The following is an 18,564-nucleotide window of genomic DNA, read 5'->3' on the forward strand; positions in this document are numbered from 1 at the left end:
GCACACATAGAGATTATTTAGTGATTTCAAAGTAATAAGGACGCTGTGCATACCACACATGCCTTGGTGCTTTAAATTTATTTGTACAGCTGCAAAATTCTCAGATTAACTATCTGTCAGGAGAGGTAAAATATGGTCTGGAAAGTAAGGAGATGTAATCCAAGACACTGGGAGAAAAAATTACAAAATGAACTTCTGCAATATGAATTACTTCAAAAAGAGAGAGAAACTCTCACACTTTCTAGAATAATAACCTGTAGTTGGAAAACCAGTATATCATTAGCCATAACCTGGATAGTTCCAACCATTTACTAATAGGCAGCATTTATTGACATAAATGTCACTGAAACTCTTTTTCTTTTAAATCTGCTGGAATATAAATTTGGTCATAATTCAAATACCACACAGTGTCCCAGAGGCAATACTGTAGGCAGGAAAACAGAAATGCAGTCTTCAGAAATGATCACTGTGTTCCCATGGAATCAGCCTGCTATTAAATCCTCAGATTTTAATGATTACATTTTCTTGAGGCAAATTAAGATTATACATTTATATGATATGCTTTTTATCATTCTGATTGTGTCAGTACTTATCAGCTATACATCATTCTTTCATTGCTGTCATGCCCATGTCCGTATCTGACTTGGAAGGGGAAGCTAAACAGCTGACAGGGAGTGGGCGTATGGCTCCGTTGGCTGTGGAAGAAACTGGGGAAGGGCAAAGTCCAGCTGGGCAGAGTAGGGAAGAGGTAGAGCAAGGGAGAGAGAATTCAAAGGAAGACCCAGGCTCACCCCCTCTTCATCCCAAGGCATGCAGGGAAGAACGGAGAAGGGAGCAGTATGAGTTGCATACCTTACAGGGAGGAAAGGGCCCTGATTCCTTTCTTTAGCTGCATCTGGGAACACAGTATATAAAAAAGGAAGCTGTGTGTAGCAAGCTGTTGGGAGCAAATGTGAAATTATCTTGTATCATCATGGCTTATCTGTGTTCCTGGTGTCTTCCCAACTGTGTGAGTTTTGTCATGCTTTCAAGTCTGAAATTCCTTCTCCTGCCCTGTCAAGCTAATTACTTCAGTTTGGTTTGTTTGGATTTTAAGTTACAGTTTGTGTGTATCTTGTTTTGGACTGAATTTTCTACAGTTAAGGGCTGTTCCTGGGAGTTTTTCTCCAGCCAAAGGTAATCTGGACATCGGGGGCAAAGTTGGAGATAATAAAGGGACTATTATTACTTATTTGACTGTGTTGCCTTTGTGCCTGCCCTGGGTCATCACAATTGCATTTCAACAAAAGTAGTTTATCTTGTTGCTTCTTTGCATATTTTTAAAGGACCAGAAATTTAAAAATGTGACAGTCCATTTCCAGTCTCTGGACTAACTTCTGCAACATGTATAAGTATTCAGATATATACCTCACACTTATATATAAACAGTACAAATCCTGCCATTCCAGTGCATATGACACCCCATTAATATTTACCAATATTTAAAACCAATATAAAAATTAAAGTAATTGACCAAAAAACCAAAACAAGACAAAAAATTACAAAAAGGAAAAGTGTATATGCTGTATTTCTCTGAAAATAAGGCCTACCCCACAAATAAGCCCTAGCCTGATTTTTAGCATGGTCCTAATATAAGCCGACCCCAAAAATAAACTCTAGTTAGGGTCATCATTGGGGGGAGGCATGGCCAGCACCAGAGGCATTGGGGCCAATGGTGTCTAGCAGCAGCTGCAGCCTGTACAGCACAGCGTAGGTAAGTTGATTACTGTCCAAGCAGCAGGCGGAAGCAGGGGGAGGCACATGGTCCAGATGTGCCATGTAGGCTGCAGGCAAGCCAAGATATGTGAAGATGAGCTTCCCACGGCTACCCATCCATTCCATCTCACCATCTCTGGGCTTGTTTATGGCCCGCGCTGCACAAAGATGAGCCTCCCATGGCCACCACTCAGGCCCACCAACTCTCGGCTTTCCTGCAACCTGCATGAGGTGTCCAAATCACATGCCTCCTCCCACCTCTGCTTCTGCCTCCTGCTTGGACAGGTAATCAATTCACTTGCACTGTGCAGCCCCATAGTGCACCAACCAAGGGGTTAGTGGGCTGCAGCTACTGCTGGACAATGTTGACCTTTGTGCACTCACTGCCTTTTGTGCATGCACTGGGGGTGAGGCATCCAGCTGGGCTTATCACCTTGATATCATGTTTCCCTGAAAATAAGCCCTAATGCTTATTTTGGAACCCCCCAAAATATAAGACCAAGTCTTATTTTCAGGGAAACATAGTCACAGTTTTACTAAGTAAATTCATGCAGGCATAATAGATAATATAAACAATTCATGACATAAAATGTATCTCTTCTAAGACACAAATCAATCCTGAATACCCTCCTAGTTTCCCAAAATAGGGAGTTCACAGTTTTAAGATCGCCCCTCATAATGCATTATAAGCAACCAATAGGTTACACCAGAGATGTTAAAATGCTACAAATGATAATGACACTGGATACATTGCGGCAAGCTGTAGAGGAGCACACAGTTGACTTTTTCAGTGGCAGCCCTGTCCTATAATTTCAGAAATAGACTTATAGGATTAGCAATAATAAACAATTGTATAAGGAGTCAATAACCATAGGAAATTAGGATGATGTTGTCAATTCTTAGCAACCACATGACGAAAGTTCTACATGATCCGCCCTTAACCTAGTCCTTCAGCACTTCAATGGTGTATTCATTGCTACTATCTTCCTCATTGCTAGTCAGCCTCTTCTTCTCTTTCCTGCACTTTCTCAGCATTAGAGCCTTCTCTGTGGTCTTTGCATAATATATCTGGGTAATTTGATCCTGGTTGCATTGCATTCAGGTGCTTCCAGGTTGAAAGGATTAGCTGATGACATCACCATTGCCCAGAGGATGCCCAGTTGGGCTCCTTTCATGTTCCTGGCAGGAACTGGAGAAAAGGATGGGAATTCACCCCATCCCACAGCAGCACTCAGATCTCAAACATGGGTTTGCTAATTTTTGACCCAGAGTCTTAACCATAGAAGCAACTGTGATCCTATATTTGAGTCAGGTAATTTGTGTCAGTAATCCATTTCTTTGTTTTCTTGACTGTCCACAGGATTCCCAGGTGTCTTTTCCAACATGAAAGTTCAAAAGCATCCATAGTCTCCCCATCTTGCTTTTTCAAAGTCCAACTTTTGCTTCCATAGAGTGTCACAGGGATTGCATTGCAGAATTCTAACTGTTAATAATCATAAGGTCCAGTCTGACCCATAAGATTTTGTTTGATATTTGGTCATTCTGCTCAATATTGATTCCCTTGTCTTTAAAAGAAAGAAAAATACTAAAAATAAAAAAAATACTATCCAATCTTGGTAATTTTAAGATTTGTAAACTTCAACTCCCTGGCCACCATGCTGAAGTTGAAGACCACAAATCTTAAAAGTTGCCAAGGTTGGATACCCCTGTGCTAAAATTTAAACCTGGCATCATTCTCTATATAGACCATATATTCTATCACTGAACTGTAGCCTTTTTCCTAAGAGACAGTTCCTTTATTTGGAATTTGTTTTAAATCCCTGATCAGTGGGAGTATTATATGTTCTCTAGTGCTACAAATTATTAAAGAACAATACCAGAACAAATTGGATTTTATCCCCAGTGTTCAATTTAAAACAAGGTAGAATTTCGCCTTGATACTGACATGATTGTATTATATCTAAGGAAATAAATTCATATAAATTCAGAAGGCATGAGCAACATTGCAGGTTTATGCAATTTTGACCTTTGAAAATTGGAAACCATTAATCCAATGGAAGTTCAACTCTAAACCCTTCTTCCCATGTTGCATGAAATTGTATTATATACCCAAATTGGTAAATGCAAGTAGCCCTTGCTAAGCAACAATTTGAAGTTACAATGGACCTCCCTAAAGTCCCTATTTATGATCAATTTTTAAAGTTCCAATGGTTGTTCCTCTCCCCCATGATTTTTGGTGTTTTTCTTTTTGCAAGTATCAGGTCCTTATTTTCAGATGTTTGCTTAACCATTGTAGTATTTGGTTAATGACCCTGAAGTTTGCTTAATGACCTTCTCAAAAAGGGTTGTAGGACCAGGCACAGTCTTGCAATGATTCAGTTAATGACTGCCACAACTTATGACCATACTCCCAAGCTTATTTATGGTTGTAAATCATGGACTACCAGCAATTAACATTATAACGATCATTGTAATAGTATACATATATCAAATGTAGAATTCTATATGGAAGCTCAAAGGTGCAGATTAAGTATGTGAACAGCACAGATTTTCAACAAGTGTCATGAGATACAACAACATGTGAAGAGTGTGTCATAATAAAAATTGAGGACATATGTTTCCTGATCAAGAAATGAGCTGAGATGGGAGTGGGTGGAGGAAGGCACTGTAATGCTTGGAATAAAAAAAATCTGGAAATAATTTACACAAAATACATGAGTATGAATACAGATACAGTGTCTTTTCTATTGGCCAAGTATCTTATCACACCCAGCTAGAGAAACAGATTCAGGCTGTTTTCCCAGCACAAATGCATGTACACGACATGACTTGCACAAATTTCACGCACCAAATATGAACTCTATGCTATCCCAGATTCTTCACAATAGGATTCTTTATAGTCTTGGGCTTTCCATATCCAGGCCTTTTGGAAACTATTCTCATGGGCTTACATCATGGAAAGAGCCATGCTTAAATTAATTCTGACAAGACCAAAATAGTTTGTTGCATTCCATTACTTTGAGATGAAAATAATGATGTGCCCTCATGGCCTCTGAAGGCTTGTCAGTAACAGAGGAAAGTTGCAAAGGAAGTCTATATTTTTCCTTCCCTTTGTAGGAAGAGATAGAACCTAGCAAGACCACACAAATTGCCAGATGGAGCTCATCTTACTGACACTGAAGGGTCTTCGGAGCATTAGTCACTTCAAATGAGTCATTGTATAAAGATGAAACATGAGTGTCAACAAAGCCCATTGTAGTTTTCAGAAATAATATTTTGTTCTAAATGAGAAAATGACCACAACCTCTGATCTATCTACCTCACGATTTTGATCCCTGCAAATGTAATCTTTGGGTTTGCTAACTCTTTTTTATCCTGTCAGGGACTGCACAGTGGACAGAAAATCAACTTACATAAAGATGAGGAAACTAACATCTACCTGTTACATTTTTTTTCCTGTCTTGCTTCTGAAAAAAGACCTAGAAAACTGACAAGGGAAAAAGCATCAAACCTACGTTATACTATTAGAATTGATACTATTTATTTTTAGGTGAATGTAAGGAAGCACACATTTTTCATTATATTGCCTTAAGAGATGTTGGAATGTAACTAGTATTAAGTCTGAAATATAATTAATATAGACTGTCTCAAGTTTATATTTATTTGCGTTAAGTTGAGAAACTTTCATTACATAAACATACTTTTGGATAATAGTTATTTAATCCCCCCTCAATAACCTACCTCTCAAACTCTGAAGCTCAAACACTTTTGTCAGGTTTTTTATAAACTATGAGCCAAGCCAAGTATCACTTTAACAATAGCAATAGCATTTAGACTTATAGTTCATAGTGCTTTACAGTCCTCTCTAAGCAGTTTACAGAGTCTGCATATTGCCCCTAATAATCTGGGTCCTCCTTTTACCTGCCTCGGAAGGATGGAAAGCTGAGTCAACCTTGAGCTGGTCAGGATCGAACTCCTGGCAGTGGAACACAGAGTTAGCTTGCAATACTGCATTCTAACCACTGTGCCACCACAGCTCACTTCAGTCACATCGATAGCCTCTACCAAAAGAAATAATTTGGATTGTGATTATTTACCATTGTGTTCCTATCTGAAGTAATATACTCATGCTAATAATGCTGCCTGAGGAGATTTTTGGTTGAAGCATAAGGTCTTGGCACATGAACCATCCACACAACATCCTAAAACAAATTTATCTACTCAGTGCCCTCAAAATATTTCAGGGATATTAAACCACCACCATTCTTGACCACCAAGTTATGTGACCACACCACTGAAGAAATACTTGAATTAGTCTTCCATTAAAAATCTGCTTAAACTGCAGACAATTTCAGTCCATCCTTACCAATATTCACATGTACTATACATGTGGATTGTAGTGTGATATTAGAAGACAAACTGAAGAATGACTAGGTTTGTAACAGAAATTGCATCAAGGATAACTGCATAAAACCAGGTAGAACTCTGTTCTTCACATTTTACTTGTCTTCACTTAATAATGTATACTCTGTTGACTCATTTTTCTCCATTCACACAGCACGCTAAACTATTGTGGTTTGAATTCCACACAACAGACTAAGCTTCCACACAACAGGCTAAGCATGTGCTTGGTTAATGTGTGATGGCTTATATAAAATTTCTTGCTCCCATATAATTAAACAAAGACTCAATATGAGTCACTTGGTCAATCTCTGTATTACTGAAAAAGAAGGAATCCCTTTGAGATTCAGTGTGCAATAAATTCTTAAACTCTACTTTGAAAGGCATGATTTGGCACCAGAAAGAAACCAGAAAGCTCCCAGTATATGAAAGAATGTATTAAGATATAAAAGTAATGTTTTAATTTATTTGGGGAAATGAAAGAAAGACAGTAACTGTCAATGAACTCTGAGGGAAACATGCACCCTGTTGAGATATAAAAATGTGACTGATAAGCTTTCAGTTCATGGAGTTACTTTATTGGTAAAATCTTCTTCGTTTCCCTTTTCTCTTTCCTTCATTCTAAACTCTTCTCTGCTGTCTGCCTCCCACTCACTCAGCTGAAGTTTGGCTGTTGTCTCCAGCACAGATCCTCTGGCAGCTGTTTCCTTTTTAAAAACAATCAGCTTGCACCTACCTACAGAGTGCTTTATCGCTTTAATAGCAGCTGAAGTGCCTTAAAGTTTCTAGCTGCCAACCACATCTTCAAGACAGCAGCTGGACATGAGCTCCATTATAAGTCTTATGCAGCTGCATGACTCTGTGGTAGCATACACAGTATATTATGAATGCAGTGAATCTCATGTTTTGGAAGAACATTATAGGATCCTTTAGTGTGCTGTCCCAGCCAGTCTATGGAAGTTGGATAGTTACTTAGGAATTGTCAGCTGTCCCCTTAGGGGAATACATCATGGTAAATGTAGTTAAAGGTATCCTATGAAATGTAGTTCATCTCATGTGGCTACATCTGTAATCCTGATTGGTCACTGAATTGACCCTTGGTGAGTTAAGGGAGTTTTCCTCATTCTTTGTCTGAACTCTCTACCTCATGGCATCTTCCTTCTATTGCTACGAGATGGGTTAGGAGATAACCATCTTTCACGTACAAGGCAGATATACAAAGGATTGGTCATTAAAGAAGAACTTTGTCACAAATGTGAGTTATGAAGATATCTGATGTACCAATAAATGAACTTTGTTAGAGAAGCTTTGTTGAGTTATCTATCTGCATCTGCACAGCTATAAATCTACCTCTGTGCAAGAGACAGAACATTTAGTACGTTAAATTCCATGTAACAGCATTCTCATATAAATGCTCTTTTCTACTAAGACTTGCATTTTCCACTTGTGGAGTTTATAACTTGAAGTTTCTACCCAAGGAATTGCAGTATGAAAAGGGAAACATGCCTTGGTAAATGTTGGCAATGGTAAGAAGCTGTTATGTTGCCATTTCTTTTCATTCTTAAGCTGTGGAATGTAAAATAATATGCTTGCCCTCATGCTCTCACACATATTTGCACAATATTAGGCTGAGATTTTTTGCTCTGATTTGCATGACATCTACAGTATCTTGGAAAAGAAATTATCTTCTGGAAAGGGGGTAATACTTCAGGAAAGAAGGGAACTGCAGATTTATTACTTATTCTTTACCTTGATATTTTGGCATAAAACAACAAAAAAACTTGTAATCACTAGACCAATATGATCAAATGGTCAATGCACCAGCCTAGAAACCAGGAAACTGATTTCTAGTCTCACCTTAGGCATGAAATCCAGTTGGGTTATTTTGAGTCAATGCTCTTTCAGCTCAACCCACCTTATGAGGTTGCTGTTGTGAGGAAAATATGAAGGGGGAGGAGTATCAGGTACATCTGTTGGCCTTGAATTATTTATAAAAATAAAGGTTGGAAATAAAAAAAATCCCACCGCTTATTTTTTTTTAAAAAAAATTAAGTGCTAACAAATAGTAAAGCAGCAACAAATCATCTCCATTTTGATTTATGAAGCAGTGCCAACCATTTCAGGGAAAAGCAAATGTGAATAATTGTAACCACCACCATAGTTCGGTGTTTTCAGTACCCCTTTCATCTAGCTGATACTTTTTACAGATCAAGTCATAAATTATTGCTTGGCATCATATATAAAAATACTGATGGGACTCAGATTAGGAGCAAAATACAGCATTGCCTATGTTTGATGTTTGTTGTTTCTACTTTTAAAAGACCTCAGGCCATAGAACTAGAAAGGCTTCTCCAGATATTCTTACAAAATTATTAGTTTCTCAAAGCAGGCCATACCAGGTCACAGTAAATTCAAAAAGAGAGCTAAACATTACTGCATCATTTCTACACCCCACCCAAAATTATAATTAAATTGTATAGATTGCTTCAGCTTCCCTGCCTTATTACTTCTGGTATGCAATTCCACAAGGCGAAGATTAATGCAGAGACAAGTATTCATATAATCTCTTAAAATGCTCATTTATTTGATTTTATCTTTATCCTGACTTTGCATCAATAAATGACATTGAAGACAGCCATTGATTAAACACAGAGTCATGATTTCCTATTAGATTATAACCAGACTAAAGCAGCTTTCACCAGTATTAGTAATTTTGCATATGGCAAAAGAAAGACAGCTGAAATAAATCATTAGTTATTGTCAATGGAAAGGTTGAAATCATAAAAAATAAAATAAACAAAACTCCTTATATACATGTACTTTCCTAAATTAAGGTAAATTTACCTTCCCAAACTTGATTTCAATGCAGTTTTCTTTAAATTTCTCCTGTAGAGTCTCTGCTAGCTGACAGAGCAAAGCACCATTATCCAATTTCTCCATGAAGGTTTCAGCTGTTATTTCTTTGCCTGAAAAAGATACAAAAGGAATACCAATCAACACCAGTTTTGTGGATTGTTCATTGTGTAGAAAAACATGATTGCCCTGTGGATTTTGTTTGTATCCAATTGTGATTGCTCCCTGCTGAAGAAATAAATCTCACATTATAAATCAAATACTCATTTATACTTTAAAAAAAAAAAAGATGGCAGAACCTTTATTGGAGGAAAGCTATAGTCAATGAAGTTAAAACATATTTTCTTTCATGATTGCCAATCTGTATTTTCCCCACAGCAGTTAATGGTAACACTGAAGAGTGTTGTTCTAAAGCTTAAAACACATGTAGCCAATGTAGTAACTTCACATACTTAGACATTTCTTATAAATGCAGATGATTGCAATGCCAGATTGGCTGAAAATACGTTTCCATAATCCAAATTTAGTGGTTTTCCTTTAGGACTTGGGGAGGATGACATTACACTGGAGCACCACTCAAAAGACATGATTTAATTTGATGAGGTGCTGGAAGCAACAGCCAATGGATTGGATGTTATTTACATTAACAAGCTCAGGAATGAGGATGGTGGAAGTATTCGATACTTTTTGGAACAGAAAAAGAGTGTTTTACTTATTCAGATAAATATTAATAAATATTATAGCTCTATTAATCTTCACAATTATAGTTTCCTACCCACTGGAATGTGGTTCCCTTTGAGATTTGGCTGTCTTCCATTCTGACAGCATTCAAAGTGCCTTGAAAAGACCTCCTGTTCTAGAACTGGGCATGGGTAGCTGAAGCCCCTTGCTGGATATTGGTTATATCTGTTCTTTGTGTTGCTGGCAGGATTTATCATCTTTTTTATCATCTGTTTTAGTTTTATTCTTCTTTTACTTTTCTAATTTGTCTTCTGCTTTTATTTATTTGTATATAAAGTGAAATACCCAAACTCATCCTGGAATCAGACAGCACCAAACTGAATGCTTATTGACTTATTATTCGGAAACTCTACCTAATAATGCTAATAACACCACTTGAACCCTTTCAGCATTGATAAAATTACCATCAGTAACTACAAAATGTAGGAAGGGTACATAAAGAAGTGCAAAAAAGTAAATGTGACATTTTTTAAAAAAAAGTGTATTTAACTTTTTATAAACAGCAATAGATAAATACATAACCAGTTTAAATAAATAAGGATAATAATGCATTTATAAGCATTTATAAATAAACATACAACAGCAAGCCAGCTGGAAGAGGACAATTGGCACAAAGAAATCTAGAAGATCTTTGTACTAAAAACAAAGAGGCAACTACCTCCACAACCTTTAGATTAACTCAACAAAATGGCCTGGAGACCAGATCCTGAGTAATGTATATCCCTGAATTGCACTGCCATTTAGCTTTTTATGGTAAAAAAAGAATGTCAGACAAATATCCATCAGTGGTAAGTGGTATGTAATTCTATCCCTCATTCTTGTTTCCAATGACAAACTACATGAAAACAAATAGCTGCAAACAGTCACCTAAGGTTGCCCTATCCATGTATTGCATCTTGATCATTTTTGACTTTCCAAGAATCTTTTCTAAGTATCTTCCTGCCAATATCTTGTTTGTATCAAAATAGGGATACAGAAAAGCAGTGCTCATCCCGTTAAAGAATTTGTTCTGTATCAGACTGCCAGAAATGCTTTTGTAAAATAACAAGAATAATTAGAAGGTAGCTGTTTTGTTTTGTTTTCATGGCCCTCTGTGTGCAGACATAAATTATTATGAGGATACTTTATGATTTCTACAAATGCATTTATACCCTGCAAGCCAAATAACAATCTTAAACATCATTTGCCTGCAGAAAATGTATGAAGTGTTGCCACTCTCATTTAACTACAGTTGAAACTCCCAGTGCAATTTGGGATGCTGCCTAAAAAGCTCGAATCAGATTTCACCAGCATGCAATAGAGATCTTCACAATTCATTTCTTCTGGGACACTTCCACTGCCATTTTAAGATAACCATGACTTAATGGCTAAAACTCTGCCTAATCTTAACAATGTCTATGTCAGTTTCTTAACTTGTAATTTAAATTGGCATGTTTCCAGAAAACATAATGATTAATTACAATTAGATCTGGTGCACACATTAGATTGTTATATGGTGTGGTAGTGTGGGTGTCAGCATGTATACAGCATTGTATACAGAATATATCTCTCTATATAAAAGTGAAATACCGCTCACGCATCATCACAAAATCTCCAGACCCGTAAAGCCTACAAACCTGAAAATTGGCATGTGTGTTCCTCTTGGCTTCTAGATGCTCACTAAGAAAGGATTTTTTGAAATGACCATCACAGCATTATTATTTTGTATATTATTATTAATATGCTCTGATGCTAAGGAATTGTACTCCCCCTCCCCACCTGAAAAGAAATCTATTCCAAATGCAAAACACAAGCAGAGGACAGGAATTTCAGTTTTAGTTTCACAACAGCAACCAGCTATACAGAACAGTTGAGCTAAGCTACACCCAGGCTCCTTGCTGTGTCCTTGCTCACACAGCAAATACTGCTTCAGTTTCCAAACAGCCATCAACTCTCTCACACACTGACAGGAGGCTAGCCAGATGAATACCGATGGATACTGGTAGGCAGAGGCACAAATTTCCCCCCTATTTTCCTCCCCCAAAACTAAGCCCGATCACATAGTTTCATAGCGAAGCACGGAAGAGCTAGTTATATATAATATTCCTTCTAGTCACTGTTGACTACTGGCAATTGCCTGGATTAGTTCCTGCTATTTTCTTGGCAAGATTTTCAGAAGTGATTTGCATTGCCTCCTTTCTAGGGATGAGAAAGGGCATTGGTACTTACCTGATACGCCTGTTCTCTGTGAGCTGTGAAGAGCATCCAGTGATGGGAAGGTGCTTCAGTCTCTTCTAGGAAGGCTGGGCTTAAACTTGAGGACACTCTTCCTCCTCCTTAGCGTCCCCAGTTTTGCGAAGCCGAGGTATTGATACCCTATATGCTTAAGCCTATGTAATAACCCTGGCCAGAACAGAACCCCTACCAGACAGAATAAAGGGGTGGGGCTGGATGCTCTTCACAGCTCACAAAGAATGGGCGTATCAGGTAAGTACCAATGCCCTTTCTCTCATGAGCTGTTCAGAGCATCCAGTGATGGGACATACCAAAGCTTGGCACTGACCTAAGGGACTCTGTCTGGGTTGCAGGCCTAACTGTCTCTGAAATAACTTGCTGCAGAACTCGCCTACCAAATGAAGCCTCAGCAGAAGCAAATACGTCAATTTTATAATTTCTAATAAATGGAGATGGAGAAGCCCAGGTTGCAGCTCGGCAAATCTCCTCTATTGTAGCTTGGCACCACGCAGAAAACTGCTAATGTGAGGGTGATGAGATATTAAGGTAAGATCATCCCAAGATATGACCGAAGCCAGGGCTGCCACCTGTCTCCACAGACTATTGGGGGATAACCCTTTGTTTAGGCCCTCCTGTAAAAATTCTAATAAATGCGCTACTGATGGGGAAGTGGGGTTGATCTGAACCGTCTGACACCAACGGCAGAAGCTAGACCAGGTGGCCTCATAGATTCAGTTCGTCGAAGGACGTGGAGCCGACTGAATAGTGTGAATAACTTGAGTAGAAAGGTGCTCATCTCTCAGACGTCATCATTCAACTTCCGTACAGCTAAGTTTAAACATTGGGGGCCGGGTGTAGCACTGGGCCTTGAGACAGCGATATGACCGATAATGGGATCCTCCATGGTGGTACCATTGAGAGGTCCTTCAGGTCCGCGAACCATGCTCGCCTTGGCCAATAAGGAGCCACTAATAGTAGGTCCACTTTTTCTTTCAGCAACTTCTGAATCAATTTGGGGATCACGGGGAGGGGAGGAAAGGCATATAGCAGTCTGGTGGGCCAGTGACATCTGAGGGTGTTCACGTCCTCCACTTCCTGCGAGAAATGGACCAGGGAAGCTGTGCATCGAATGGGGAGGCAAACAGGTCAACAACCGTTTGGCCCAATCTCCAAGTAGCCTCCAGAAAAATCTTGGGGTCCAGACGCTGCTCTGATTGGTCTAACAAGGCTGCTTGTATGTACATCTGCTTGTACATTTGCTACTCCAGGTATGTGCTCCACCTTTAGAGAGAGAAGATGGATTTTGGCCCACAGGAATAGTCTTTCTGCTTCCCTCATTAGTTGATTGGAATGAGTGCCCCCTTGTTTGTTGATATGGGCCTTTGTAGTTATGTTGTCTGTTAAGACGAGCACGTGTTTGCAATGGAGATGCAGGAGGAATTGTCGGAGTGCTAAGTACACCGCTCTCAGTTCTAGCCAGTTGATATTGTGTGCCTTCTCTGAATCCAAAGGCCTTGTGCTGTATGTGATTGGAAGTGGGGCCCCCATCCCACTAGACTGGCATCTGTTGTAACAATCGACCTGTGTAGATTCTTTTTTTAAAAAAAAAACAAGTTTTATTCAGTTTTCCATAATTTAACGTCTCTTGTTAGTGAACAGCATGATTACAGGTTTCACATATACATACAAATATGACCATGGTTATACCATTTTTATATCCAATTCCTTATCTTAACAATGCTTTTATACATTTTCTATTTTATTGTATTATTCCAAATATTTATCTCATTATTTAATTCACTTATGATAACTTCATAATCATTATACTTTAGTACTTTTAACTGTTACATTTGTATATTTCATCATAAATTCTAATTTAAAAAAAGACACTTCTTCTATAAATTAGTTTCCCCCCTGAAATCTCAATATAAGTGTGCCACCTCTAAGTTATACATTCATTTATTTTAACCACTTTTAAATCTCATTAAAATATTTAATATTATTACCTAAAACATTAAACTTAATAATCCTTTTAAAACTACATAGCATATATAAATCAGACTCTGCATGATTTTTCTCCTTTTAAATTTCATTAAATTTCCCCCCACCCCCAAAAGGACATATTAATCTACTCATTCAAACAATAAAACAATCCTAAACCCTAAAGTTAATTCCATTTCAGCTCTCCTCCTATATCATTTATTTCCATATATTTAATACACATAATCCATTAATTATTCCATTCATATTTAAAACAAAAAAGCCAACATTCCAATCTTAAAAATAATTCAATATATCTAATATACTTATTCCATTATTTGTTACAATTATCTACTTAAAGAGGAAGAGCATTAAATTCCATTATCCAAAAAATAACAATTCTGTTTTTCCATCTTGTCAGTCTATGTCCCTATTTTGTAACTATAAATTTATTATATTACCCCTCAATACTTGGCAGAATCCCCTTTCTAAATAATCACCCATTATCTCTTTGTCCAATTAAGGATTTCCCCATTTTTTTACAATTCCCATATTTCTTTGTTTCCAAATCCTGTTTCTTGTCCTTTCTTCCCCCGTCTTTTCCGCTTGGTTCTTTCACTCCAGTTTTTATCCTTCTCTCTATTTAGAGCTTCCTTTCACCCTTTGAATTTCTGCTGACTCTTTTTCCCTTTTTTAATTTTTCGGATATTCCCCTTTTTATTTAATTTCTTAAATCTCCTGTATTTATTTCCAACTCTTTTCTTCTTTCTTTCAAGAGTTCTTGGTTCTCGATGATCACTAAAGATGGTCTCTTCTATGATTTACTCTACCTCCTCTTCTGCTTTTTGTCTTTGTTGTTCATATTCTCCTGTCGAATTTCAATAAATTTTAAAGCAAAACCCAGTGATTCACCTCGTTCTTGTAGTGTTTCTTTCATTTTACTGAGTTCCATTTTTAATGCCAGAAGAGAAATCGCCATTTTACAACTTTCTGATTTGCAATTTAATCCAAATAGTATCTTTAAAGTTTATTTCCAACAGTCAACTTTTCTTCCTCTTAAGTTTTTAAGTCTCCGCTAATCCAGTGCCAAATTCATGTCAGAATCAGCAACTAATCCAAAGGCAGAATCTTCCTAATTCTTTCTTTGTTGCAATGTTTCAATTTTTCAAAGTTCTTACTTTATTGTATCAATTTCCATGCAATTTCAAGAAACAAGAGTAGATCCCTTGTAGATGCCCCTGAAAGGGCATCCCTTGTTGATTTTGGGTCATGTCCACTATCGTAGAGACCTGAGGATGGTTGATGGAACTTTTACGTGAGTTTTGGCGTCATCCCTCCAGGCGTGTTGGTATGGCAACAGGAACCATTGCAGGGTTCTTGCATGGAACCAGGCCCAAGGGATAATAGAAATACAAGAAATCATTTTTCCGAGCAATTTAGAAAGGGGACATAGTTGTACTTTCCTAAGAGTTCTGATCTGTTGAGCCAAATCTCTAATGCTTTCTTGTCTGTTAGGAGAGAGGAAACTTTTACCTTCCAGGGTGTCAATGATGGTGCCAAGGTGAATGAGTCTAATAGAGGGTGTTAAAAGACTTTTTGACCAATTGATTGAGAACCCATGTTGTTGTTGTAGGATTACAAGTGTAGTTTGAGTGTTTGAATTTGCTTGATTGATGGAAGATGCCAGAATAAGAATGCAGTATTGAAGTATTGAATGTAGCATTGAAGTCGGATGGACTGATCTCTGAGTGATGCTGCCAAGGCAGCCAAGACCTTTGTAAAAAAAGCTAGGCCAAATGGGAGAGCAATATATTCATAATGGACATTGTTGTAACAGAAACGAAGGAATTTGAAATGTGAGGGCGTAATTGGGATATGTAAGTAAGCTTCCATGAGGTCTATGGAGGTAAGGACATAGTTTTTTCTGATGCTGAGTAAGATGGATTGGAGAGTGGTCATTTTGAATTTTCGGTAAACTAAATATTGGTTTAGACATTTTAAGTCCAGGATTGTCCTCCATCCCCCCAAACTTTTAGGGACCACGAAGAGGTGTGAATAAAAACCAAGACTTTTTGTCTTAGAAAGGATGGGTTGTATGGCTATGGCTGTGTCCATGAGAAACCTTTTTTCTGCATCCATGGAAATTGGGGACTTCATAAAAAAATCCAGGGGGTGGAGCTGAACTCCAGTGCCAGACCAAATCGTACTGTGTTCCTCACCCATGCATCAGTGGTAGAGGAGTTGCCATTAGTTGGCAAACATTTTTAGGTGACCGCCAATGGGAATCTCGCTGTGGTCATTACTTGGACCTGCAGAAGGGCCTAGATCCTGTTCCTCAAAATTGGCGTTGGTAAATTTACCTGAGAATGCCCTTTCTATAGATGCTGCTAGAGAGCCCAGGGTGGGTTAGACTCTTCCTGATGACATCATCAAGCTGGGTCTGTCTTGTATAAAAAGGACTGCCTGTGGGAGTGTCCCCCCAGCTTTGGCGAAGGTACTTGACAGACCATAGGAAGTGTCTCTGAAAGCTAAACAGAATCTTTAACACTACCATTAACACATTTTACCATGGTCCGGACGAAATGAGGGGCAGGGGTCTCTAGCAGCATCTATAGAAAGGGCATTCTCAGGTAAATTTACCAATGCCGATTCTCCTAAATGCTGCTGCAAGAGCCCAGGATAGGACATACCAAAGCCCACATGTCCATTGGAGAGTCCTTGTCCGGCAAGCCTCTCCGAAGTTGGAACCACTCACTGAACCATCCTTCTGCCAAAAGCCGCACTCCTCAAGGCACAGGAGTCCAGACGGTAATGTCTGATGAACAGAGATGGGGAGGTCCACGTAGCCACTCTGCAAATCTTCACTAGGGGTATCTGGGTGGCCCAGGCAGCTGAAGTCGAGGCATTCCCAGCAGCATGTGCCGTTAGGCCCTTGGGTACTGGAAGGGCTCTGGTTAGAAGGCCTGTACAATGCATGCCGTGATCCACCTCTCCAACAAAGGAGAGGCTTTGTTGCCCCCAATGGGAAGGGGAAAGGACACAAACATGGCCTCAGTTTTGCTAAATGTAGAGAGACAACTGATGTAAATTCTAAGCGTCCTGCTAACATCTAGGGCGTGCCACTTGCGCTCTAAGTCGTGGAGCGGAATGGGACAGAAATCAGGTAACACTATGTGTTGGGATCTGAGGAACCCAGTATTAATCTTAGGTACAAAAGGTAGGGTCTAGATGTCTTTCCTGTCAGACAAGGCTGCCAGGACCGAAATGCTTCTAGAAAGGGTGATCGCTACCAGAAATGCCACCTTATAAGACAAAAAACTGCAAAGGAATTGACCTCAGTGGTTTGATGGGGCCTTAGTCGGCGACTGCAGTACTTTAAAGAAGTCCCATGTGGGATCTGGATGACCACTGGAAGCCTCAGGTTTGTAGCACCCTTCAGAAACCTGCGGACCGTGGGATGTCTAGACAAAGATTCCACTCCCCCCAAGGATAGAACAGAAGACAAGGCTGCAACCTGCCTCTGCAGAGTGTTAGGTGAAAGTCCCTTGTCTAGGCTCTCTTGGAGAAAGTCGAGCATCTTGCACTTAAGGCCCCGGAAGGGGCAATGTCATATTTACAACACCAATCGCTGAAAGCCTCCCAGGTTGCAACGTAGATGCAGTTGGTGGAGGGTCCCCTGGAGGCTTGGATAGTTCTTATTACTCTGGAGGAATGATAGTTCCAGATCAGGGATCCCCGCTCAATCTCCAGATGGCCAACTGAAGCCACTGGGGCTCTGGAAGCAATATTGGCCCCTGTCTGAGCGACACTCTGTCTACCAGAATCCTCCCAGGACTGGAGATGGAACAGTTTACTAAGTCTGCAAACCATGGCCTCCTGGTCCAGTGAGGGCTACAAGTATAAGTTCTGCTCTTCTGCGCAGTGTTTCTGGAAGACCCCTGGAATCGGGGGGCAGAGGAGGAAGGGCATAGAGGAGTTCCTGTGGCCAAGGGCTGCGTAAAGCGTTCATTCCCTCCACCCCCAGAACCACACACCTGGAATAGAACCTCGGCAGTTGCGTATTGTCCTGGGAAGCAAGGGGATCCACTGCTGGCAATCCGAAGTGCTCCAACAGCTCCTGAAATAAATCGGGGTGCAAACACCACTCTGCCTGGTCAGTGGTGGCTCTGTTAAGTCAGTCAGTCTCAACATTGGCCACTCCTGCAATGAGATCAGCTCTGAGCAATAACTGGTGTCTCTCTGCCCATAAGCAGAGTTGATCTGCCTCTAACATCAGGGATCCTGAATGTGTCCCACCTTGGTGGTTAAAATGCGCCTTGGTTGACACCTTGTCAAGCAAGATCAGGATTCCCTATCTGAGACAGCATCCTCTAATTGTGTCTGGGCCAAATGGACCACTCAAAGCTCTAGCCAATTAATATTATGGGCCAAATTTGCCTGGGACCATGGTCCCTGGACCATCCTGGATTGAAGGTGGGTTCCCCAGCCATACAGACTTGATTCCATGGTCAGTACTAACCTGTCTGGTTCCTTGAACAAGAGTCCCAGGGAAAACACCTCAGATGACCCCCATCGAAAAGATTTAAGGATCAACGGAGTTAATCTGTCCTGAAAGAGGAA

The 18,564-nt window shown here is 39.5% G+C and overlaps 1 protein-coding gene and 1 long non-coding RNA gene across 3 annotated transcripts in view; both read right to left on the reverse strand.

The window, feature by feature from the left end:
• LOC148128145 (uncharacterized) overlaps positions 1-18,564 on the reverse strand; it is a 230,148-nt gene that overhangs the window by 90,731 nt on the left and 120,853 nt on the right. The window lies entirely within an intron of this gene.
• The window catches only part of GAS2 (growth arrest specific 2), a 148,215-nt gene that overhangs the window by 89,129 nt on the left and 40,522 nt on the right, over positions 1-18,564 (reverse strand). For both annotated transcript variants that reach the window (XM_026706390.2, XM_087921246.1), the window contains exon 3: positions 9,001-9,122. In XM_026706390.2, coding sequence (XP_026562175.1) covers positions 9,001-9,122 — 122 coding nt within the window. The remainder of the gene's footprint in view (positions 1-9,000; positions 9,123-18,564) is intronic.

The sequence above is a fragment of the Pseudonaja textilis genome, chromosome 1, assembly GCF_049901715.1.
Source record: "Pseudonaja textilis isolate UNSWEBS1 chromosome 1, rPseTex1.2, whole genome shotgun sequence".
In the NCBI taxonomy this organism is placed as follows: domain Eukaryota; kingdom Metazoa; phylum Chordata; class Lepidosauria; order Squamata; family Elapidae; genus Pseudonaja; species Pseudonaja textilis.